This window comes from Knufia obscura, assembly GCF_036327395.1.
Source record: "Knufia obscura strain CCFEE 5817 isolate CBS 148926 chromosome Unknown scaffold_6, whole genome shotgun sequence".
Classification (NCBI taxonomy): domain Eukaryota; kingdom Fungi; phylum Ascomycota; class Eurotiomycetes; order Chaetothyriales; family Trichomeriaceae; genus Knufia; species Knufia obscura.
This window is the reverse complement of record NW_027042692.1, coordinates 784,919-809,685: the sequence shown is the minus strand read 5'-3', so window position 1 is coordinate 809,685 and position 24,767 is coordinate 784,919. Positions and strand designations below refer to the sequence as shown.

Here is a 24,767-nt window from a genome sequence, read left to right as displayed (position 1 = left end):
AGAAGGATCGTGAAATGTGGTCAGGCGACCCGCGAATCGTGCAGTGCGGTCCGAACCTGCATCTCTCGCTACGAGGCGAGCGCAAGTAGGATCCCCTCAATGTCGTCTCATCTAGTTTCTCTCTCCTTGCCTTTCGATAGCATTTCGAGTTTCATATGCAGCAGGACCTTTACATGCTCGGCATCAAGCGCCGGATTTAAGAAGTATGTCCACTAGCATTCCGCGGAGCGCAGAGTCAAACTTACCTCGCATGACGGTGCGATTCACGGGTCGTCCGCGCTCGTCCGAATGAGCCGAAAGGATTTGTTGGTGAAAGAGCTCTTTGTCTATTGCTCTCGTCCACCGACGGAGGCCTGGGCGATGCTTTCGCAACTACCGACGGTGATATGGAAAAGATGCGAGAGCAGGAAATTAAGGCATAGGGGAAAGCGCGGCCGACATGGTGGGAAGGTGCGGTGAGGCACGATGTTGAGCAAGAGCTGTGTGACGTACAGCAAAGTATATATTCCCCAGGCATTTCCGGACATAAACACTTCAAGCTCTACACCTCCAAAGCCCACGTTCCTTCCAAAGAGTACAGTACTGAACTCGAATAAGAACCAGATCGGAAACTCTCAAGATGTCTGATATCTTCAAGCCAGCACCAGAGCCTCCCACAGAGCTGGGTAGGTACCGTATCCTCAGCTCGACGGCTGGTGTACGTGTCTCGCCTTTCCAGCTCGGGGCCATGAGCATTGGGGAGGCATGGAAGGACTTCATGGGGAGCATGAACAAGGAACAGTCCTTCAAGCTGATGGATGCTTACTTCGAGGTAAGTTCCAAAGAGCTGTTTTCATATCACCACTAATGGATTCATAGGCAGGCGGAAACTTCATTGATACAGGTGAACATTCTGCATACCTCTTCTCTCGACCGACAGCTAATAATGTATAGCCAACAACTACCAGGACGAAGAGTCCGAGAAATGGATTGGGGAATGGATGAAAGAGCGAGGTAACAGGGATCAGATGGTCATTGCTACAAAGTTCACAACCGCATACCGCAACTACGACATTGGTCCAGCTAAGAAATCAGGCGCCCCCCAAACTGTCAACTACTCCGGTAACCATAAGCGCAGCATGATGATGAGCGTCCGAGACTCCTTGAAGAAATTGGGAACCGACTACATTGATCTGCTATACTTGCACTGGTGGGATCATAGCACATCAATCGAGGAGATCATGGACTCTCTACACATCCTAGTCGAGCAGGGCAAAGTCATGTATCTTGGTATCTCGGATACTCCAGCCTGGATTGTCTCTGCTGCCAATGAGTACGCCAAAGCCCGAGGCAAGACACAATTCAGCGTCTACCAGGGCCGATGGAACCTGATGATCAGAGATTTCGAGCGCGAAATCATCCCCATGGCCCGTCACTACGGCATGGCTCTGGCACCGTGGGACGTTCTTGGTGGTGGAAGGTTCCAGACGAAGAAGCAGCTTGAAGAACGAAAGAAGAACAACGAGGGCATACGAACACTCATGGGTGGTGAGCAGACCGAGCAAGAGGCCAAGATCAGCGAGGCACTTGAGAAAGTCGCATCTCAGCATGGTGATGTTTCGATCACAGCTGTCGCACTTGCATATGTTATGCAGAAGACTCCGCACGTATTCCCCATTGTTGGTGGTCGAAAGATTGAGCATTTGAAGGACAACATCAAAGCCTTGAGCATCCATCTTACAGATGAGCAGATGGAGGAACTAGAGAAGGGTTCACCTCTGGATGTGGGCTTCCCAAGCAACTTCATCGGCCCAGATCCCAAGATTGCTGGAGGCCAACCGGAAGGATTCTTACTGGGCAGCACTGCACAATTCTCGTTTGTGAAGAGTGCCCAGCCCGTTGGCCATGCTCAGTAGCGCTGAGTACAAGCATAGATGTGCTTGCTAAGTATATAGAATTACGTGAAGCACCGAAGGTTCTCTACCATACCACAATCTGTCCTGCTCCTAGACTACTCTCGTGCGTTGATATGCTATAAACACTGGCCTCGATTAATATGTACTCGTGTCAGTGTAACCGTGCAAGAATCTTGACCTGATTAGACAGGTGTCAGGGATTATGCATAAGTGGATACGTTTCATCTCGGTGACTTGGTGCGGAACACCAAGTTATTGGCTGACTGATCATATTGCATCGTAGCTTCACAGCCTCGATGATGTTGTCGACTCTCCGTTCTACAACATGAAGTTCAGTCTTTATCGGCATGGCTTGTCTAGAATGTCGCCGACGACGAATACGTTGTGATAGTGTTCGCCCGAAATGCGTTCATTGCAAGCGGCTGTCAAAAGATTGCGAATATGCCGCCAGTGAACAGCGTCGCGGGCCGAAGAAGAGATCTGTAAAGGAACTTGAGCAGCGATTGGGTAGGCAGCATTGAGTCTCGAGAATCCTGCTGACGGTATACAGCAACGGTGGAGGCACAGTTGAATGCGGCTTCCACAAACCGCCCACCAGAATCATCTTCCGACGACTCGTCGATTGCGACGCCTCGATGGACCGCATTGCCAAGTGACTTCGTGCACAACATCAATGAGATGCCATGGAGTGGCCAGAATCATTCTGCCTTCGATGATACTCCGGCGGACTTCTCATTCATGATAGACAGCCAAGACTGGCCCAATACGAGCAACGCCATCATTGCATTGCCGACCACTTCGCAAGCCTTCAGTGACACCGACAAGTTCCCAGAATTGCACGAAGTACAGGAGCTGTGAGTACAGAAGTACGTCGAATGTGGGAAGACGTGCTGAATCATTACCTTCACAGCAACCAGATCTTCTTTGATGAGGTTTATCCTTGTGTCCCTTTCATCCATCATGTAAAGCACGACCCGAACAGACCGCAGGAAACAGCAGTGCACCCACCTCTATGCTTACGTTACGTCATGTGGGCACACGCAGCTGTTAGAAGCTCGAAGTTCCAGGATCGTTCAGTCTCGTTTTATCGTACTGCACGAATGCACCTTGAGCATGATGAGATGCAGGTGAGTCAGTACCGAGACGGACTCTTTGACCAACCTACTCATGTACGATAGGGCGATGGACTTGGACATATGGATGTCTCACATGTGCAGACATGGCTCTTGATCGCGCTGTTCGAATCCGAGACCGCTACTCCTGCTAGAGCCTTCGTGAGCAGCCGGCGCGCCATTGCAATGTCTCAGATGCTTGGTTTACATCGGATGGATGGTTCAGAATCGTCCAGCGGAGAATTGTGCAGGTTGCTGCATCCACCAAAGGATGCAACAGAGGCTGAGGAACGACGGAGGACGTTCTGGTATGCCTATTACTCTGACTGCTGGACCAGCATAGGGTCTGGTCAAGGACCGAGCATCAGTGAGGGTCAGGTATGTTACAGACATTCGCAAAGAATGCCGAGTACTGACCATGATTGCAGATCACAACTCGCTTACCAGCTTCTGAACAAGCCTTCCAGGAGGATAATCTTAAATCCTTGCAAGATTTCAAAGACGCTACGATCAATGGGCTTCAGCCATCCTCCCCGCCAATAGCAGCTGCAGTCTTGACAGGCTGGGTCCTGAAGAAATGCACCGATCATCTACGCAAGGCACCAGACATGAAGGACGACCTTCAAGAACAGCACTTCTGGTTACAGCACCAACAGCTCGACAACACAATCTCCAGAATACTGATGACACTTCCAGATCATCTACGCGCCACATCTACTCGTGATCCTTTAGCATTCTTTGTGAGTATGTGTTTGCACGGATTCACCATCACTCTATTTCAAGCGGCTGCACCGCTAGCTCAGAAGTCGCCTTTAAAGTCCGAAAGAGGGGCCACTTCTAGCTCGAGAGCCCGTCGTGCTGCTGAACAGATCCTCGAGATCATGCGAGCTCAGGCATACATGGACATTAGAAAGGTGAGCCAGACCGAGTCTAGAATAGGAATTGCTGTACTTACTCTCCTCCAGATGTGCCCGTTCAATCCATCTTGTCTCTACCTAGCCGCTACCGTCTACATCGATGACCTTAACACTGGGTACCAGGTTGAGAACGCCCGTGAAGCACTACTGTTCATTCTGGATACCATCAGGCTATTCCGGAAATACTGGAGGGCAGCACAGTTGTTTCTCGCGCAGCTGCTACGCCAATTGAAAGATTCCGCCATTGACCTTGGTTCAACGCCAGCTGATGCGATGCCACTCCGCTGTTTCACAATAATAGGAGAAGACTTTGACGCTCTTGGCCCGTTGTTTGCGACTGGCACCCTCCAGGGTAAGGAGAGGGCAAAGCACATACTTCCCGATGGCAGACTTTCTACAGCCGGAGACGAGGGCAGTGTCACGGCTATCTGAGGTCACCATGTGCTCTTCCTGCTCAAATTCAGTCCGCTCTGGCAGCGGAGCGGGCAGTCAAATTGTCCGCTGTGGCGTTTTCGATGCTGAGCAGTGATTGGTTCAACGGTGCCGACGAGATCCACATTACGCTCGAGATCCCGAGCTTTCTATTGAGGTCCACCAGTCACACATGCTTCCGACACAGACTGTGAAGTCAACAGTCCACGAGTTGCCTACTTATTGTTCGCAAGTGGGTGGAAAAAACAGGTCTTTCAAGAACGCTCGACAAAATTCGGTCACCGTAATTTGGCATCAGCTTTGCAACGCCCTGACAACGCTGCCTTCAACATCTACTCGTATTGGACCTCAACGACAGCGTCACCACGAGCATGCCAAAACCACGAGTCATCGTCTCCGGAGCAGGAATAGCAGGCACCGTGCTCGCATATTGGCTGGGCAAGCATAACTTTGAGGTCCTAGTCCTCGAGCGCTCATCACCAGAAAATCAGCAAGGACAGATTATTGATGTTGAAGGCCCTGCACAGGAGATCGTCGAGAGAATGGGTCTTCTGAGTGAAATAGAGTCCGCTGCTACACATGAAGCAGGGTTTTGCTTCATCGGCAACTCCGGCCAAATCATCGGCACCTTCCCAGCCGGCGAAACCGGTGCTTCGAAGGAGATTGAAATCATGAGGCCAGCGCTAGGGAGCATACTCTTGAATGCTGCCAACAGCTTCGAGAATGTCAATTTTCGATATGGCTGCACGATCACAAATGTACAGCAGAATGGGTCAAGCGTCACCATCGACATACAGAATCGTAAAAATGATTCGATGTCCCAAGAGACGGCCGATTTCCTGGTTATCTGTGACGGCATGAGGTCGAAGACACGAGATTTGATCCTCCCGTCTGCTGAGCACAAGTCCTGCTTCAAGCCTCTCAAGGCATTTGTCGCCTTCTTCACTGTACCAGCAGTGCCGCAAGACAAACCCTACGCACGCTGCTACCTTGCACCAGGCCGGCGGAACGCATGCATCAAGCCTATGACCAAGGAGCTGTCGTCTGTATATTTATCCTATGTCAAATTCGACCAGGACCTCCACGACGCCCGCGAGAGTCGAGACATAAAACGACAAAAGCAAGCAATAGCTACACTCTTTCAAGGTGCAGGCTGGGAATGCGACAGACTGGTCAACGGCCTAATGGACACAGACAACTACTACTTCGAAGAGCTCTGCCAGGTCAAGCTGGACAAATGGTCGCGAGGCCGCTGTGTGTTGCTCGGTGACACAGCATATGCACCGTCGCCTCTTACCGGTCAGGGCACGAACCTGGCAATACTGGGCGCGTATGTTCTTGCGTCGAAGCTTGTGGAGCGACCGCAGCAGCCGGAACAAGCATTTCGAGAATATGAAGATGATATGAGGCCGTATGTGGATAAGGTGCAGCCGGTCCCGCTGGGCGGATATATGCCTGTCCTCCTCAATCCCGAGACGGCATGGGGTATTTGGGTGCTTCGGACGATTGTGGGTTGGGCTGCTTGGTTGAGGCTGTGGAGGTATCTGCCTGAAATTAAGGCTGTGCCATATGACCTGCCAGACTTCTAAATGGGGTCGCCGACCATCGAAGTTGTCAGGGCTTCTGCATTTCTGAATGGCGTGACAGGTCTGAACCGCAGGAAACTGTCTGATCGGTCGAATGAGGATCAGAGAAGAGCGAGGGGCCTTCCCGACCTGCGGTGGGTAACAGCAGCCATATAAGCTTTGACCTGTCTCTTCTTCTTCGTCAACACGTTCCTCTTGCTCTGCTTCTTCATGTCAGTGGGCATCCCTGTCATCACCGTCGGCCCTTTCACTGCCTGTGACCAGGATGCTCAGTACCAGATTGCAAGGCAGGCATACGCCGTATTCTTCACCGTTGTCTTTGTATCACATATAGCAGGCAAATGACACCATACCACAATACAGTCGGACCTCGTCGCAATCGTCAAGAAGACCACTCACTGGCCACGAATCGTGCCTCTTCACACTTCCAGAGCATCCAACATGCAACCAGCAATCGACACAGCGCACACCGTCTCTTCTTCTTCTCTCTCCCACTGCAATCAACAAGAAGCTCAGCTAGCTAGCTACACCTGCGGCTTCGAAAGTCAAGCGAGGCTATCATACATAGCCAGCGGCGTGATACTGTATGCACACCACAAGTCGGTCGCACCGCCACACCCTTCAGACATTATTCTCACTGTCCCTGGGAGATGCCTGCCATCTCACTGGCTAGCTACACCTTGAGTTTTAACCCTGTTACAACTCCAGCACTACATTCAATTACAACGACGGCCGATATATCATAGCAATGAACCCTGGCAGTATGGTCGCTACTATCAACACTACAAAGACTGACTGATTCACAGTTACAAAGTTGGATGATTGCCATGGGTAAATAGTTAGCTCTATTACCATCAACCTCAGCTGCGTTGTGCCGCGCCGTCGGCCCCATGATATACTGTAGGTAGAGAACGATCGAGAAGGTGCATGGTTGGTAGCATGGTACAATTGGAAAGGGAAGCTGCGCAGATTGCAAACCAAGACCGACAGTGGAGTCTCCTGGATAGAATTTCAGCATCATCTCTATTGGGTAGTGGAAAGCACAATACGTGCTCGCCACTAATATATGCTATGCTATGCTATGCTATGCTATACTCATTGAATGTATACAACATGTTTGTCATCAGTGCCTCACGTGCTGCTTCGCACACTTGTGTCTTTTTTGGTATCTCCCACTTCTTGTTCGCCAGTCGTTAGACAATGTCATGAGACATGCTTCGTGCAACCTTTCAACCCCTCTCAGCCGTCCTTCAGCCCAACCTTGACTCCTCCGCACTCCACGCTCAGACACATTAGAACTGGCAATCGTCGCACCGATATACGACGCAGTCCTTGAGAAAAAAGGACTTAGCGAAGGCAGCAGCTTGCTCGGGAGTATCAGCCAGACAGAGCACGCAGCTTCTGTGTTCCCATGTCTTGCAATCGACGCATCGGACAAAGGGGCCCTGCGGGACTTGGTTCTTGTAACGACGACCGAAGAGCTTGCCGGGGATGTATTTACCTCCGTCGGCGATGATGGATTGTCTGACCTCCTCGATGGTCTCGACTCGCAGGTGGGGCCCGGTGTTGGTGCTGGGCTTAGGCTCGGGTGGGTAGTGAATGGTTTCGGTCACACCGCAGAGGGAACGATTAGGTCGTGGTTTGGGTGTACTTCGAGCATGGTAGTGCCCGGATGTGACGCACTTGACATGTCCTCGGAGTCTGTAGTAGACTATAGAGTCGGTGGCTGCAGCAAGGCCAGCTGCCATCTCCTGGACATTGTCCCATTGCTCGGTGTTTGGGACTGTGGGACGAGAGTCGAATGTGTGGGAAGTGCCGTCGGACAGCACTATTCGGATCCAGGATTGTGTGTTTCGGCTATTTGCTGTGCTCGCAATCGAGCTGTTTCATCCTCGTCGACTTCATCGACTTCATCGTCGACCTCATCGTCGGCTTCGTCTTCTGTGCTATCGTACAGTTCTGGGGACGTCGGCTCGACATCGACCATGTCATCGTCGGTGGAAGGACTAGAAGGTACAAGATCTTCATCGAGATCTGTGGTTGTAGCTGGTGTGAACACCGTTGGTGAAGATTCTGCTCATGTCAGTGTGAATCTAATGATGGTCTTGGCTTGAGCTTACCTTCTGATGTGTTTGCGGTACTGTTGGCATACGCTGTCTCAGAAGAAGAATCTTTCTTTAAGAATGCTGCGCCATTATTGGGTCTGAAAGCTATGAAAGTGTTTAGCAAATGCCGATCGATCGAGGACCGAACGTGCTTACCTAGTGGCTGCTCGTAGACACCCTGCTCTTTCGAGCTTCGGAGGCTTGACTGGCCATTGGCGACCGAGCTTGGGTCTGTATCATCAATAAGCCATATGACCACAAATTTTAGCTAGCTGCTCACCTTTGCGATCGATTCGTCCTCGCTCGCGCTCTGGTCGTGAAAGACGCGATCTGTCGACGAGTTTGAAGAACTGGTTGGCGCCTTGAGCCTTGTCGGCTTTGTCCTTTGTAGATGGTGCCATCTTGTCGACGTGTCTGAAGTGGATGGAAAGAGTTCTGGAGTGGAAAGAGCAATCTGTATGGAAGGAGAAATTGTCGAAAAGTAGAGTAATGGTGGAGTTGATAAATATTCGAACTTGTCGCGTATAAGAGGTCGATCTGCGTTTGACGACTGTGACAAGTCAACGAATCCTGCACTTCCACGAAGCGACAACGTGAATCGCGTCAACACCTTCACTTTTGAAGACCCACTTCGAGACACTGCGAGCCGCCACAAGCCGGCACATAGTGACAAAGCTCGGCGTGCAAACGCACGGGTTTAAATGCTCTTTAAAATTTCCCAATTCCAACTTCTGATTCCTTCCACCAAAATATACCCAACTCGCCAACTCTCCTCCATCGAATCTGTTAGAGCGCAGCTTGAAGGATAGAAAACGATATTCACTAGGTACTCCAGCGTGTCAGCCAAATCCTGCGGTAGAAACCTATGATCCTTTCAGCGTCGAGTGGGCAGAGACGAACCCAGCGTTGCTGGTCAGGCGACATTTAATCGATACGTGTTACGGCCCGCCTTAGCCCCTCTTCGGCCTCGAAGCAGAAACGAGAAACATCAGGCTGGAAGTTAGCAAGTTCTTTGCGATCTCTGGTCAGGTGTAAGGTGTACAGGGCTGGTCCATCCAGCCGTTGGCGAAGGGTACTTCGAGTACCCTCGGCGACACTGTACACGCCGCATATCCTGGTCATGTTCAAGAGGAGTCATTCAAGACTGTGCTTTCAACAAGCACGTCACCGCTTGGGTATGATCATGATCTGTGGAGGACGAGATACCATGACACAGATCTCTCAGTCGAGCAATCGGCTTTGATCTGGTGAAGAGAAGGTTAGCAGTCATACACATCGACAAGTGCTCTGTCTATCCTGAAACCAGACGCAGCTGGCGGCATTCGAAGCTTGACCGTGATGTCGTACTCAGCCAGAGTCGACTTCTCGGGCAGGCCAAAGATGTCACTGCGATCGAGGGTGAAGCCCTTTGGGCTGTGCGAAGCGAATTCGTACTGATTCTCCTTGGTCGGCGTCGAAGTGGATTGGAAGCAGCAGGTCGCCGACACCTACAGAGGATGACGGGGCACGCAGGCCTGCTGTTTAACGACGTCACTTGTCCCTGGCATTACCATCGGATGGACCCATGGTGTGTCTGGGTGGCCGACTGTTGACCTTCTCTTGATCTGTGAGCGGCTTCAAGCCAAAGTATGCCTCTGCGATTGATGTGCCACCTTTTCAAGTTGCTAGGGAGCTGCCTGTGCAGATCCTGCTTGACGCTCTTGGATGGGTGGTGGGGATATTGCAGACCCTGCGCTGATGCGCTGCCTCGTCGAACTGCTGAGGGAACTGCTCGCTCAGATCCTGCTTGACGCGTTCAAAAGGTGGAGTAATGCTAAGGAGGGCATTGGTGAAAAGTCGCGCGAGGAGTCGCTGGCTGAGGCTCTTCTTCCCTAGCTTGCCATTTATTATTGCTGTCTTTTGTCATCTATGCAACATGTTCATAGTACCTTGCCCTCCTGCTGGCGGGAGAGGCATTGAATTTTTGGAACCTTGAATCGCTCACAGCTGCCCTCGGCCGATCCTGAGGGTTTTGCTTGGGCGTCTGTTGGCCATGAGCCATCAGCTTCTCTTTTCATTATGCATCACGCCTTGAGCATGATCATGAGGAAGAGTACCAATCACGAGCAGGTGTAGCATGAGAACTAGCAAAAAGCTGCCGCGCGCTGATGCACAAAGATTATTTCGTAGAGGTAGCGATGGCGGCCAAAACATAAAGGATGTTCGAGTGGTCCAAAACGTGGTCGGGTGAGGTAGGTGCGACCGAAGCACGGCCCCGATCTCGCCCACCACAAGGGTCATAAGTTCTTCGACAACAGGCAGAGTGAACAAAGCATTCATGGACTACAAGGAAGAAAAGCAACAAAGATCTGGCTTTACGATGATATTTAGATTGATGGCATATTCAGACCTTCAGTCTTTGTTGTCAATTGTGCAGCTACCCACCCATCTTGATTTCAACAGCTTCGCGGACCTCATATACTTCCCCCTACCTCCTCCTCAATTCCTAAATTTGTGCTTCGACAGGCTCGTGATCTGTAAGGAGTGACTTCGTTCAATTACATAGATACCACTAATACATTTTTTTGTTTAGAACGCCAATATATGCCTATGTCCGTGAGGATGTCTCTCCACCTCTTCTATGTTCGTCAAATGAGTGTCGTGAGCCTGTCGTAATGAATGTTCGTGTGTCTCGTTATCTCAATCCAGTAAGTATATGTGTGCTGAAATACCATAAGCCAAGTATGTGCTGTGCAGTGGCATGTTCGCAAGAAGGCGCTAAGACGCAGCAGCAAATTCAAGCCAGCGTAGGCCGATTACAAAGTAGCGAAAAGGCCCAAGGCGCCCACTAACGCAGTGCCGAACATGGCTAGCAAGATGCTGTCTTGGGAGGTTCGGCCGGCAGCGTTCTGTAGACCTGGGTCGCCAGATGCTTGAGCGGCGCCGGCGGCACCAGTTGGCACGGCTGTCTCGGTGACTGGTGCATTGACCACGACCAAGCTTGTGCTTGTTGAAACACTTCCGTCCGCTGCAGTTGAGTAGTATGTGTGCGTCGATGTGCTTGGAGTGAACCGAACACCCACAGCCGAGGATGTTCGGGTTACAACGCCGCCTCCCTCCGTGCTGAAAACTACGCCTCCGCCCACCGTCGAGACCGCGACCTCGCCTGGATTGGTGGAAGGCGCGATCTCAATTGTCGTTGGTGCAGGGACGGTTGAGGCGGTGATGAGCGAGGAGACCGCGTCAGACACAGTAGGCGCCACTTCCTCAACGCTCGTGGGAGATGGTGTGCCTACTACAGCTGGTGTAGTGCCATTGTTTTGCCGCTTCGCGATGTAAACCAATTTGCTTGCTATCACTGGGTTCTCCGAATGCACATGCTCGATAGCCGCACGGTCCTTGCTGAAAACACCATCACGGAATTTGGGAGCTAGGTTGTGAAGGACGTTGTGCAGAACGTTGGCGTCGATGTCATCAAGTATCGTGGATAGTCGGTCCCAATCCACTATCGATTCATCCTGATGATGGGGTGCTGCTGAGACAAAGGCTGATGTGAGGAGTGTGGTGAGAACGAATGCTTGCCGAAGCCCGAACATGTTTGCGGTGATGTGCTGACGCCGGTGTGATGATAGGAACAGCGAAGGTGATGCCGACAGCTATGTACCGATAGTGAGCGACGAAGAGGTCGTGTATGTATAGCCGAAGAGAATGAATGGCAAGAAAGATCGCAGGAAAAGTATCAGCTTTCGAATCTAAGACACCTTGAGTAATAGCCTACTGCTAGGTGGAGCAGACCGATGCAAAGCCACACACGCGTGATGCGAGTTCTAGGACGAAAGAAATCAAGCGCGAAGGTTGTTGACTTGCCCAAGGTCCAGATGTTGGTTTTTTCTTGCAGATCCTTCTGTTTCACCTCTCATGGTAGAGCTGTCGATCTATTTGTGCACCAGAGTACATGTCATGCATACAACCATATGCAGTTCCTCTCATATTGAGTTGCCTTTGGCGCGCATAGCAGACGAGGCTACAAGAGACATGTCCCTTTGCGACGGCAAAAGCTGGTGGCGGGAAAAGTGGTTGATTGTCGGTAAATAAGGCTTTGATCCCGGTAAGCCGGGTCACAGTCGCCGTTTGGGAATGGTTGCGGCTTAAGTCTAGCCTGGAAGGACCTACAAGGCCTAGTATGTGTTTTTCACACAAGCGCTGTAGATCGCGTGATGTATCTTAAGGTGTAAAGACTGTATACTCTTTAGGCAGTTCTGTCTAGAGTAAGGCTTTAGGACACAGAAGGCTTTACTTAAGTTAGCTGTTACTTAGTGTATCAGAAAGCCTACCGGTGCCCCCCTGATTAAAACTCTACCGGTGATATAAATAGCTCTATCGTAGGCTCGCTCTCAGTAAAGCTGGGTGTATTACGAGTACATATAGAAAAGGATCGGCAGCGCTTGTGTGAAAAACACATACCCTACCTTGTAAAGGCTTTGGACGGCGCTGAGTCTATTGGCTTGCCGACAAGGTTGATGCTGGTGGTATCGTGAAAACGGCGAGAAGCTACGCCCAGGCAATTGACAGCAAACACCACAAATGCCTTGCACCTTGAAGAGAGTCGTTATGACTCGTTATGCTGGCGTTGTGTGAGGATTTTGTGCTAACACCTGGAAAGATCTCCATGCACATGGTGACACCCCTGCATCTTTCTGTCTTTCCAGACTGAGACCTCCTGCATCCACCCTGACGAGGATCCTTGCCGCTGGGCCGGCCGGCAAGACCATCATGTTTTTCTTCCCAAGCTCACCGAATGTGTGCGTCTGCTAATCAACTCTTGTGACTTTCTTGTCCTGGGAGAAGTATCAGTCACCTAACTCTGTGGTTGAAGCAGTTCTTGCTTCGTGAAGCTTGCATACAGCCTGCATGTTTCAGCTGATGTGCATCCCTCTCAGCCAGTTACTGATCTCTTGCGTTCGCTTAGAGGGCTTGGCTCTGACGATGGAGGCTTGAAAACAAGTGCGACGCAAGACGGGAACCGGCATGGATGCTTAGCTCTGGGCTAGTGCATGGTCTGCTATTTTCGGCCTTGCTGAGCTGGCATCGTTGCCCTTTTGAGCTCGTTGGGGTTGTCCAGCCCTGGAGCGGCAGGCTCGGACCTCCACCAATTACGTTACGCCGTTGTAAGAAGTGTCATCGCGTCGACGTCGCGTAAACATGTTGTTGATGCCCTTGTCTTCTCTTGCTGTTTTGATGCGGTAGCGTAGTGCTTCGTCGGAACTTGAGAACATAAGACACGGCCACCGGCGCAGGTGAATTTCTTTGCTCTATTTGTTTCTTCTTGTCTAAGGAGCTGCTGCTACCTGTTAGCGACCCTAGGCAGTATTTCACTGTCTCTATCGCATTCGCACGCGTCTGTTGGAGGACTTGAGGAATGTTCTGACTTGTTCCTGCCTGGACGAATTCTTCTCAGTCATGAAATAAAAGTGGAATGGTATGAACACTGACGCAGAGATGATGATTGCACGTGATGTACGCGATACCAAGACGACATTATTGTGAACTGAATGTTGTAGGAAACAACCGCGCTATAGTCTCCGTGCCTTCCTAAGACAGCGCCGTCGAGGAGAATTGGCAATCGCAGTTTCGCTTCTAATTTGTATCAATACTGATAGGGAGTGTTGAGGCTGCGCTCGAAGCACAGCATACCTTCACCACATATATGGTAACATATTCTGCTCTCCGCTACGTTCGCTGCTAGGCCGAAGAGGTCTAGATTTAGTCACTTTGACACTCAGGTATCACTCTCTGTCGCACGACTCTTCCCAGCACATCGCACACAACACTTTGCCCCAGCCGAAAAACCTTACTCCTTCAGTTGATTCGCAAAAGTCCTCGATATAGCTGTATCATAACCTGACAACTGATTACCCATTATGGCACGAACCAAACATCGAAAGCCCGCCCAAGGAGAGAAGGGGCACCACCACACCAATCGGTACGCTGAGAAGTTACGGTCGCAGGCAGACCCTTCTAAAAATTCGCCTGAAGCGGCTCACAAGAAAGCGGCAAGCAAATGGATTCTCCTACAATGCAGAATCCATCGACGACAAGCGCTAATGCAATCCAATATCAACCAGCTCCTCGATATTACCGGAGCAGGCGAATTCAGCTCCCACCTACCTGAAGGTGCCAGGTACACCCCAGAGACGATTTCTGTGCAGCTCTCGCTTGGGTTCCTGCATTTCGACCAGAGTACAAATCTCTTCTCGCGCGACCTGGAATGCTCCTGGCTAGATTCTGCTGTCGAGCTTCGAAAAGTCTTCCTGAACACATTCCACAACTCAATAGTGACCATGGGGATACAAAAAGAGTGTCAGATCTATCGCTACGAAGTTCGATATCCTTATGGACTCACTTTTCCAGGACTTACAGTGGCCGCGGACCAACCAGTCCTTGTGTGGACAGGACCACTACTCCTGGAGTGGTTGTGTCAGTGGATTCGCGTGATGGAGACCACCCCAGTTGCACAGCGACCATCCATCGTGGGGAGACTCATAAGAAAGAACTTTGAACCATGCGGCCCATTGTGGCTTACACATCAGGAGAGCAGCGCTTGGAAGCAACTCAATCAGGGTGTCGAGGCTGTGAGACACAGTATGGAGGCCGCCAGAACTCAAAAGCCTGTCAACAGAAATCATCAGAACAAGCTAGAGAAATTGACCAAGGGTGAAAAGAAGGAGCAAGTCCGTAATGGTGCTCTAGCACAAGACATCGCACAAGCGATCGACAGAATGAACGTGCGAGAAGAGGCGACTCGGGAGGCCGCCAATAACATTCTGAAGGAGTCAGGTAACTTGACCCAAGGTGGGAGGAGGGAGCAGGCACATAACGGTGCTCTAGCACAAGAACTCACACAAGCAATTGATAAACTAAATGTGCAGGATGAGGCAACTGGGGCCCCGACCTTCTTCATTTCGACGACGCCTATGCGATCGGCCTTCTTGACGAAAGAACCATTGACCTTTCAAAGCCTTTCAGGGGGCACACCATTAGGTTACGCTATTCAAGACGAGAGCACAGAAGACGCCGAGATGCTATGAAGGTTTGGCACAAAGGATAGAATAGGCTGTATTCAGAGAATACACCATCGCGCCTTAAGGGTACCTCGAGCTGGTTAGGATAGGGATGTTCAGCAAGATTGGCGCAAGCACTTTCGGATTGCATCTCTAGCATCTGCATGCGCTTCCAATAGCATACGGAGTACAAAGCAATAGAGTCGTTTATCACAGGAATATGGCCTTTACTTTGGCCTTTATTGACACCATGCACAAAGGATAGCGATGACACGCAGAAGCAATTTGATTTGGCAAGGCTGATACCATGACGAGACAGGCACAAATCCTTTCTGCTTGTTTGCAAGTGTCGTCCCAAACGAACAACCGACTTGAAGTCCCTCGAAGTGGCCATCGATCCGTTCGCCGAGGTGACAAGGTCGGACTTCGATCTTCCAGCACGAAACAAAACTATGTACCAATATACCTGCTTCTCCGGTCGAGTTGATCTGACAATGTGAATCTCCCCTGCTTGAACATTGCATACAGCTCTATCTGATACTCCCAGTATCCCTACGAAACAGCCTCTCCCACCGATACCACGACACGCCGGTGCAGCCAGCGCTTTCTCAATCTATCCCGCCGACTCACTAGCGCCAAAAATAGCACACAGTCAAACGCCAAATCCCCCCATCACCATCGCCGCCGGAGACCATGACGAGCAGGCGTATCTGGCAGTGGCTGCAAGGCCTACCTGACGAGTACGAGCACCATGAACATCACATACGGCAAGCCGAGCACCAAGCCCATCTATGGAATGGCCAAAGCGATCAGACCGCAACGGCCAGCAAGAAGGCACCAAAGAGACGCTTCGATGTTGCAGAATTGAGTCGCAAAGGAGTGGAGGTGATCGATCTTACGGGCGAGGAATCGGACGCCGATATCGATGAGAGTGCGCAAGGGCGCAAGGCGCAGAAACCAAGGGCGCAGTTGAGGCTTGTGCAGGAGAAGAAGGTGGATCGGCTGAGATCGCGAAGAGGGAAGGTTGTGAGGTGAGTATCGCAAAAGCAAAAGACTGAGACAAGCCTCGGGTATAGAGGGGATCGAATCAGGCCGAAGGACGTCCAAGGTTGCTAGGTGGCGTAAGACCTGGTACGGGTCTTCGAGTTCATCTGATGGTTACCGTTGCGTGGTCTGAGCAGTAGGACAAAGGCTGCATGTTGTCAATGAATTGAATTCGGAATTTCTAGATCAATCTTAATGCGCACGACAGGGTTGTGCATGACTGACCGGCAAAGACTTTTTGGAACAGCTTCGCCATCGTGCGGTATCCGTAGGCACCTGCCTCACAATCAGGCATGTTCATGGGAAATAGAACAAGCACTGGTAATGAATACCCACGAAGATAGTGTTAGTGGCATAGTATATGGCAACAGGTGATCTAGTTAAGCACAGCAGGCAGGAGAGATCGAGCTCAATGTCACGTGACCATCAGAGACGGTGCTTCCTGCTCTTTTAGCCCGGACCTCATCCTTCCTGTCGTTTTTGTTCTTCCTGATCCTCTTTGTACCTTTGCAGAGTACATTATCTCTTCATTCTTGTCATATCTGTCAGAAGCCTCCACTCTGCCACTCGTAGCGGTTGTACTTCGATCTTCTTCGTGATCACGCATCAAGCATAATCAACGATGAAAAACTCGCAACAGCAGCGGCATCTGGAGTCGGCCAGAGAAAGCTGCAACATGCAGCGTTGTTGGCATACGACGCACTCTAACAAGGAGCTCTGAGACTTCATCAGAAGAGCACTCTGGAGTTGGCCAGAAGCTATGTCCAAGATGAGGGCACCACAAGCTGCGCCGAGACCGAGCCACGATGAACAGCCACCATATTCCTATTGAGCATCTGCTGAAACTCACATATGCGATCGAAAGGAGCTTTGAACGTAGCCTCAGATATGCGACATTGACGACGATGCTGTCGCCTTGTCAAGCTAGTAGCCATCCTCATCTAGCAGTGCTCGTGCTACTGGCACCAAGGGCCGAAGAAAGCTGCAAGGTGATCGCGAGCATGCAATCACCGAGCTCTCTTCCCGTCCATGGGCAGTTTACTGTTGTATATCGGGGTGTGGTCGAACCGATGTCCGGCAGGCATGGCGTTACGCTGAGTGGAAAACCACCACTAGCATCGCTACCAAAAAGCAATGCGTATTGCCTCGCACCGATCCGTCCCAACTCTGACAGGAAACCCTACAACTCCATACCTATCAAAGGCTGAGGCAGATAGAGTCGTTTTGGTGACGTGTCGACAGCCTCTTACTGACGGGATCACTCGCTCCTCGCTTGCAACATATTGACCCAATCAACAGCACCCGTGCTGGAGGGTCTGAATGTCCGAGCTACACCAATGCTCACGAATCGGAGATCGTGCCTTTCGGTATTTGAGGACATTGTCATCATCTTATGATAACTTATCCACTTGCCAACAAAGTCCAGCTAGGAGGTCACGCCTGTGTCATGTAACGTCAAATTGTCTCGAGACAGCGTACTCATGCTGGCTCAAGGGTCCAGACAATCTGATCGTTACCACGACCTTGCGGCTCGTGTGACGGACGTGTTTGACATTCCTCCTCTGGTGCTTAGATTCGTTGCTGCAGATCGACAGGTGTGGTAACGAAACTCTGGCAGGACGTCGCGGAACTTCGCCGAGTTTTCATACCTCAAACAATCAAGTCTGCATCAAGTGTTCTTGGTTTCAAGCAGACGTGCTGCAGTCATGTTTCAAACTAGGAGGCCACGCCGTATGCTGGGTAGGGATTGGATCTCCTCAGCGCGCAGGTATAATTTGCATCAAGCCTTGAACCCATTTTCCAGAACGAGGTGCCCTAAACCGCCCATTTATTCAATGGTACTTCTGGTGTCTAGGGTTCATCCAGCGACGTGTTCTACTTTTCTCCTTGAATGCTCTTGCATGGCTGGCAGATCGCGAACCTGGACCAAGAAGACAACGTGGACGCCTTCTGGGTAATGGAAAGAAAAGCAAGCGAATTTTCAGATATGAGCGACATGACGGCATTTGTGGTGTAGTGCCACTCACACTTACACTTACACTTGGCTTCAAGATCAAAACCAAACCGAGACTGTTGCCGCTATCACTTGCACGCGGCCACCAAACACGTCACTCGCTCGCGATACCAGATATGAGATATGGACACTCGTGTGATGGTGCGTCCTGACCCGATCATAAACGCAAGGAGTGGTGTGAAAGACTGTGCATCTCACAAACAGCAAGCCTTGAGCTGTTCGCCTTGCACTTCTTCTCGCCGAATACATAAATGGGTCATGGAAAGCAATAATTCATCTATTCTTCTACACAACCTTGTGTACAAACTCACCTCTTACGAACATCCATCAACTCGCGACCATGTTGTTCCCGCTTCAGGACATTCCTGTCTACCTCGCCACCGTGCGGGCAGGCCTCGCTGAGATTATTCGAGGCCTTCCCGATACCTTGGTAAAGCCAGAAGAGCTTATTGGTCCTCAAGGTCTTGCTAGTATTGCTCCACGCCTCCATCCGGACTTCCTCAATGCGCTGGGTATCGACATATCAAAAGACACGATCGTTGCCGTGCAGCATACGCTGGCAGACGGTCAACGAGTAGATATCAGACCTCGTATACGGTTCAGTGATTGCTTGAAACCGCTGTTGCAAAAGGCTTTTCGCGCTGGCGGTTGCGACCTGCGCAGACGTTGTCGATGCGGCGCAGCTCATTGTCCTAAACTGCCTCATGGTGTCGAGATTCATCTGTGCATCCCCACGACTATCCTGCAAGCGATTTACAAGGAAGGAAGCAATGTCCTGCAGTATGTGGGAGACTCAACATTTGAGGCACAGCTCAAGATCGAATCTAGCCCTCTACCTGACGAGGCGTCCTTGTCAACAGCTGGTCAAGAAAATCGCACAGATATTGCTTCACCACAAAGTCCACTCAGACCGCTGAACAGAGCAGCCCGTCGCTGTAAGCAACACAAACAGCCACAAGTCTCTCAATCAGTAACGTCTCCTCACTACGGGAACTCGCCTACGAAAGGACATGACCGCTCGTTCGGCGGCCATGCGGAAAAAGAGAATATTGATCCTGCCGGTGTGCCAGGAGCCACATCTGAAGGAGAACAGGAGTCATCGAAACGCACTTAGATCGGCGATAGCGCGGTGAACATCTCAGAAACAGAGTCCATCTCTGGCGATCGAGAGCTGCAAGGCGAAGTTGATCATGCTGTCGGGGAACCCGCCCGACCACGAAACACAGCTACTGAAGCTGGCATCAAGACCATCACGAATACTGTTGTTCATTCGGCGGAAGACGCTGACGGTACGTCAGAGCGGCAGAACTCGGGAAGCCAGAATAGATGGATCAATCGCAAGGAGGAACAAGCAAAGAAGAAAGTTGCAAGAAGCGGTACAGGGCAAGCAAAGGACGAGACTCGACCAAGAGATACTGTGACGAAAACCAAGCTGGGGAACTCCATACCAGACGACTCTCGCATCAACGTGGACAATGACATCGAGGCACGCAGTGTCGAAGGTCAGAGCGTAGCCGACGAAGAGAGTGCCTCGAGCCCCGGCAAGCAACAACTTCAGCATAACAAGCGCACGAAAGCTGATGTTCGCAAGGACGTCGCTGGCAGTGATTCTGAGTTATCGAAAAAACCACCAAAGAAACCAAGAACTGCAGATGCGATACTACAGTCTAAGTCTCCGAGATCAACCCGGTCACCCAACAATGCACGACCAACACGACGTCGCGGGCGTGCAAGAACAATTCCGAGGCCCGGCATTGCGAGACCAAAAACAAAAGTCAGACCTGCGAGATCAACAACACAATCTAGACCTACGGTCACGACGGCACTATCCACATCCGTGAGGTCAACACGACAACCAAATCAGCAAGCACTAATCAATGACGACGCCCTACTCTCAGACGCCGAAGCCGAATCATCCTCCGACGAGCGCATAGATCATGGCGAATGTCAACGATGCGATGATCCACCCAACTATACCATGGTGCGATGCTGCGTGGCTAAAGCTAGAACTTGTCGCGAGAAGCCGTGGCTCCACTTCAGATGTGCTGTACCTGCGCTGCTACGGCTGCCAAAGGGCGCATTCGTCTGCAAGGCTGAAGAATGTCGAAAGGAGGCGCCAAAGGTGAGCTTCAAGGAGGGCAGCAAGCAATCGTCGCTGGAGGTCGTGAAAGAAGGATCTTATGAACACGATGATGTGGAACGGGTGCGGTCGGTGCTGTGCGATCACATCACATGGGTGGGCTAAAGGTCACGGTCAAGTGAGATACGAATGCGTTATGCATGTTCGTTCTGTTGGCGACAAGGTGTATCATTCTGATTTTCAAGCAATTCGCTATCGAGCGAGGACTTATATTGGCGAGGATGTTGCAGACTCATAATTTGGCGAGCTGAAGTTCATAGTCCGGTGAGATGTCGGTGTGTCAAGGTTGTCCATAGCGTTAGCAAGAGAATGTCGAGCATGACGGTCAAGCGGTTAGTAATCGGAAGTGGTGTGAACCCGAAGTAAAAGTCACATAGCTAGGAAGCGCACAGCGCAAGTAGTATGTATCAATAGAACGGAACAGCTGCATTACGATGCAGATGGACCGCAAATTCGTGCTTGATCCAAGTTATCTACTACTATTGGGCGAGTCGTACAGTACCCCAGCCTCTTAGCTATAGAGACTTCGTCGCTATTGAATAGCATATCGAATGGTCGAATCATTAGTTTTGCCCAGCTTTCAGACGTGTTGTTGAATGTACTTTGATCCGACCTCCGATGAGTGCTTGCACATGCGGGCATTGAATTCGGTTGCGAAGGGTGAACGCATCTAGCCATTACAAGATCGGTACTAGTCGCCAGCCAGGCATTTAGTAGGGGTGAGAAGAAGCGAGGCGCTTCGTACGGGAGTTGGTTCACCAGCAGCGTATGTAGTTGGAATGTAAATTGGAACAAGACTCTGCAGCTAGCAGAGCGCACGACCGGCATATCAACGCCCCAAAGGTGAAGGGCCACCTAGAAGGACACGACACCCACTACACTAGCATTAATCAATCAATCACTGCTATCCTCATCATCCTCTGAGCCATCTTCTTCTCTCTGCTCTTCCTGCCTCTGAGCATGACCCGCCCTACCACCAGCATTAGTGCCCGGTCGAGTAGCCATGATACCAGCGTACTCCTCCTTCTTGCCTTTCTTTTCATTCTTCTTGTTCGTGTCGTCTGTATCGCCGGTCTGTGTCCCCTTTTTCTCCACCTCCTCCTGCGGAGCCTTAGTGATTGCGTCTCGGTCTTGCGCCGGAGCCTTGACCTCCTCCGCTGGTTTTGGCTTGGGTGGCCAGATGACGTTTACGCCGAGCTCGGGCTGCTTGCTGTAGACGCGGAGGCCGACGACGCAGGTGGCGTTCCATGGGTCTTTGTCTTCGTCGTCTTCTTCGTCTTCGCCTTGTTCATCGTTTGCGTCTGCCGCTGGACCTTGCGCGGCGCCAATGTTGATCGTGATGGGGGATGGTGTAGCTGGGGTTGCAGCAGCGGCAGCACCTTCAGTCTGTGTACCTTCTTCGACGTCCGCTTTCTTCTCAGAGTCCACCTGTTTTTCCTCCTCTGGCTCACGTAGCCCCTTTTGGTGCGCCAGATCGTAGAGTCTGCCGATAGTCGTTACTTTCTCCTTGCGCCATGGCAAATTCGCCTTAATGACTTCGTCTGGGCTATCTCGACCGTAGTCCAGTGCCTGGATCTTGAACAGCACCGTATATTTACCCTGTTTGAGGTAAAGTTCCACATTCGTGGAACGATCCAGCTCGTAGTTTGGCTTGCTCCTCGCGATATAGTCGTCTTCATTGTCTGACTTGGAGATACGAAACTGCAGACGATAATCGTACTTTCCTTGCAGATCTTGGAAATAGCGAGTGTCAAGCTGAGATAGTACGATGACCGTTTCGGTGTCTTCGGGTACGTCTATGGTGAACTTGGTCTGTTGGTAGTCGACGGTGCTGAAAGGGACTTGTACACTTGCCCATTTCTGCGATGTATACCAGGAGTCATCGAAGATGCGAGTGCGGTTGATATGCTTGTACTGGTTCAGGAAGTCCTTGTAGCTCATCCAGAAGATACCGTCGTCGCCGAATTTGTGGTTGAGTCGTTCTAGCCAGACTGAAGTCCATTGAGATGAACCGTCGGACCAAGCGCCGGCCCATTCCGACTCGCCCCATGGGTTACGGACCTTGACTAGGCGCTCACCGTACCCTTCATATGTGTCGAGCACTGCGTAGGCATGACGCTGCACAAGGCCTTTACGGCGCTCCTTCCGCTTTTGAGATACCCACGCATTGGATTCGTCCCAGTCTTGCCACTCTCTGTAGACGGGATCTGTAGCATCGAACATAAATCCTCGACCAATCCTGCGCAGCTCATTGTTCCAGAATTTCTCCTTGGACAGGATATTGGTCGTGTAAATTTCGGTGGTGACACCTCCAGTCAAGTCTTCGATTGCCTCGCCTGTCTGGCCACCACGTACGGCATCGTATCCACCGTGAGCCTTGGCACAGGCCTTCTCCAGTAGCGGGACCCATGTCTCATTGTCGTCTCTACATCGAGCAAAGTAGAGAGCTTTACTTCCACGCTGGAACAGCTCTGTATACTTCTCTTCTTGCTCCTTACCCCAAGTTTGCAGGACGGTATTGACGGATTCATCGAAGGACATTGAAGAGAGGTAGAGCTTGTCATCTATGATGGTCGGATGCCACTCGCCGTCTACGGGGGTTAGCAACTATCGACCGGAAGTGTCGGTGGTACATACCTCTGTAGAAAACGAACCCGTAGACACCCACTTCCTGATCTTGGATGACACATACCTTGCGAATCAATTCTTCTGAGCAAGAAAGTACCGAAAAGGCTGACATCATCCAGCAATCGCCCGTCGCGCCTTGGACAATGTCGTCAAAGCCAGCACCCTCGGAGTAGAATTTGGGGTCCTCGAACAAATCAGTAACTCGCTTGACGTCGGTTGGATCGTCTCTGTTTTCATCATCCTGAACCAGACCATCAATGCAATCGCGTTTCCTCGTGACTTTGAGATCGCGCTCCAGATCAAAGTGTACATCGGTGTATTTCTGGTTCAGTGCAAGGCATTCGTCTATGATCTTCCGCACGCTCTGCTCGCATTGAGCTCGAGCCTCCTGGTACGATCTTGCGGCGTTCTGGGACTTAGGTGCTTTCCCACTAGTGGTACTAGAGATGGGGACTGGCTCTGGCAATATTCGAGTGACCTTCCCTAGGTATTCTGGATGGTAGTTCTTCCACAGCTTGTTGATCCTCTCCTGTGGGTGAAGCTTTGGTCCCTTCTTCTTGCTAGCTTCTGAAGCTGGGGCCGATGCATCAGATGGTACCACTGCCTCCTCCTCATCTTTATCATCATTGTCTCCTTCCTTTTCCTTTTCGTTTGAGGTTTCGGCGTTCACTTCGTCATGTTCAGATCCGGCAGGCTCGTCGCCCGCATTGGCGACACCTCGTGTTCCTGCTCGAGGGGCAGAAGGTCGAACGCTGAGGCGGCTGTGTCCCGACCGGCCATAAGTTTTCGGAGAGGGTACGGGCTTGGGTGGTATGCTAGAGATCGCTTTAGGCATTTTGAAGCGCGATTATTAGTAGTCACGTTGAGATACAAGGGCACTGGTTAGCACAACAGCAAGACCGGAGGATGCAATTGCAGGTTATGTACCCAGCTGGCTCATCAATTTAAAGTCTGGTGTAAGGTTACACAAGTCAACGCCGAAGTCATTCACTTTCACCTATGTGCATGGTTAGTCGAAATCTAAAACGACGCGACATACGCAACACCTTGACAGGGTAGGTGTATCGTATGAGGCGCAACAGACGTAAAAGATGAATGAGTGGGACAGCTCCCCGAGACATCGAATCTCCTCGATCTGGTAGGGCAAGCATCAAGCCACTCATGCTGGTCTCTGTTCAGCTCGTGAGGTAGAGGTGAGCTTCACCGGTCGAAGCTCGTCTGACACGTTCGTCGCTTTGTGGCAGGAGGGGTAGCACATAGCGTACGAACTCGTGATTGAGCTTCGCGTCAATAGGCTGTGGTGACGGGCAATATAGGCGTATTAAGAATCAAGTTTCCTTGAACGCAAATGCTCGCTAGACAGGACAAGTGTGGAAGCTGGTTTGAACACAACGAAGGCGTGTGCAGCTTCTGAGCTGTCGGGGACCAAAGTCGATGGAGTCTTTGGTCCCCGATCTCGCCAATCAGACGTTCTACCTAAACGAGGCCGATCAAGAAGGAAATCACTTCTCAAGTTCTTTTGTAGAGTGGGAGTTTTATTGTTTCCTGCCATCCCAGCAGGCGGTCGCTGAGACGCGACTTCCTCGAAGTTTATCTTCGAGTCCATTGCTGTTAGGTGCCGCAGCGAGTTGCCAATCGACAGAATTTCAAGCGACCATCTTTCAGCTACGGCCAAAGTGTTCCCTAGCGACGTGCTCATCCTCTGCAGCATACTGAGTCGCATTCAGTAAACTGTGACCTGTTTCCTAAGGTGTTGAGCATATCGAGAAGCATCTTCCCCATCTCCTCGCTCGAGGCAGGTAAGATGGTGAAAAAGAGTCTTGTTTGATTATTGGGCAAACTATGATTTGTCAG

The 24,767-nt window shown here is 51.1% G+C and overlaps 9 protein-coding genes across 9 annotated transcripts; 6 read left to right on the top strand and 3 right to left on the bottom strand.

Moving 5' to 3' along the window:
- Nucleotides 1-619: 619 nt before the first annotated feature.
- AAD14 (putative aryl-alcohol dehydrogenase aad14) lies at nt 620-2,753 on the top strand (the record flags this gene model as incomplete). Its single annotated transcript, XM_064874212.1, has 4 exons — nt 620-811; nt 859-883; nt 934-1,866; nt 2,446-2,753. 4 exons carry the CDS (start codon nt 620-622, stop codon nt 2,751-2,753), a joined length of 1,458 nt encoding a protein of 485 aa, XP_064729934.1.
- Nucleotides 2,754-2,995: 242 nt separating this feature from the next.
- PMZ80_005794 (uncharacterized protein) lies at nt 2,996-4,356 on the top strand (the record flags this gene model as incomplete). The annotated part of the gene is made up of 3 exons (XM_064874211.1): nt 2,996-3,022; nt 3,074-3,385; nt 3,436-4,356. 3 exons carry the CDS (start codon nt 2,996-2,998, stop codon nt 4,354-4,356), a joined length of 1,260 nt encoding a protein of 419 aa, XP_064729933.1.
- Nucleotides 4,357-4,727: 371 nt separating this feature from the next.
- PMZ80_005793 (uncharacterized protein) lies at nt 4,728-5,945 on the top strand (the record flags this gene model as incomplete). Its single annotated transcript, XM_064874210.1, has 1 exon — nt 4,728-5,945. The coding sequence occupies one exon, from the start codon at nt 4,728-4,730 to the stop codon at nt 5,943-5,945; it is 1,218 nt and encodes a 405-aa protein (XP_064729932.1).
- Nucleotides 5,946-7,770: 1,825 nt separating this feature from the next.
- PMZ80_005792 (uncharacterized protein) lies at nt 7,771-8,448 on the bottom strand (the record flags this gene model as incomplete). Its single annotated transcript, XM_064874209.1, has 4 exons — nt 7,771-8,015; nt 8,063-8,152; nt 8,204-8,278; nt 8,328-8,448. The coding sequence occupies 4 exons, from the start codon at nt 8,446-8,448 to the stop codon at nt 7,771-7,773; spliced, it is 531 nt and encodes a 176-aa protein (XP_064729931.1).
- A 2,394-nt stretch (nt 8,449-10,842) lies between these two features.
- PMZ80_005791 (uncharacterized protein) lies at nt 10,843-11,622 on the bottom strand (the record flags this gene model as incomplete). Its single annotated transcript, XM_064874208.1, has 1 exon — nt 10,843-11,622. One exon carries the CDS (start codon nt 11,620-11,622, stop codon nt 10,843-10,845), a length of 780 nt encoding a protein of 259 aa, XP_064729930.1.
- A 2,325-nt stretch (nt 11,623-13,947) lies between these two features.
- On the top strand, nt 13,948-15,114 carry PMZ80_005790 (uncharacterized protein; the record flags this gene model as incomplete). The annotated part of the gene is made up of 1 exon (XM_064874207.1): nt 13,948-15,114. The coding sequence occupies one exon, from the start codon at nt 13,948-13,950 to the stop codon at nt 15,112-15,114; it is 1,167 nt and encodes a 388-aa protein (XP_064729929.1).
- Nucleotides 15,115-15,780: 666 nt separating this feature from the next.
- PMZ80_005789 (uncharacterized protein) lies at nt 15,781-16,122 on the top strand (the record flags this gene model as incomplete). Its single annotated transcript, XM_064874206.1, has 1 exon — nt 15,781-16,122. One exon carries the CDS (start codon nt 15,781-15,783, stop codon nt 16,120-16,122), a length of 342 nt encoding a protein of 113 aa, XP_064729928.1.
- A 2,363-nt stretch (nt 16,123-18,485) lies between these two features.
- PMZ80_005788 (uncharacterized protein) lies at nt 18,486-20,390 on the top strand (the record flags this gene model as incomplete). The annotated part of the gene is made up of 2 exons (XM_064874205.1): nt 18,486-19,208; nt 19,260-20,390. 2 exons carry the CDS (start codon nt 18,486-18,488, stop codon nt 20,388-20,390), a joined length of 1,854 nt encoding a protein of 617 aa, XP_064729927.1.
- Nucleotides 20,391-21,179: 789 nt separating this feature from the next.
- On the bottom strand, nt 21,180-23,748 carry PMZ80_005787 (uncharacterized protein; the record flags this gene model as incomplete). The annotated part of the gene is made up of 2 exons (XM_064874204.1): nt 21,180-22,876; nt 22,923-23,748. 2 exons carry the CDS (start codon nt 23,746-23,748, stop codon nt 21,180-21,182), a joined length of 2,523 nt encoding a protein of 840 aa, XP_064729926.1.
- Between the last annotated feature and the right edge of the window lie 1,019 nt (nt 23,749-24,767).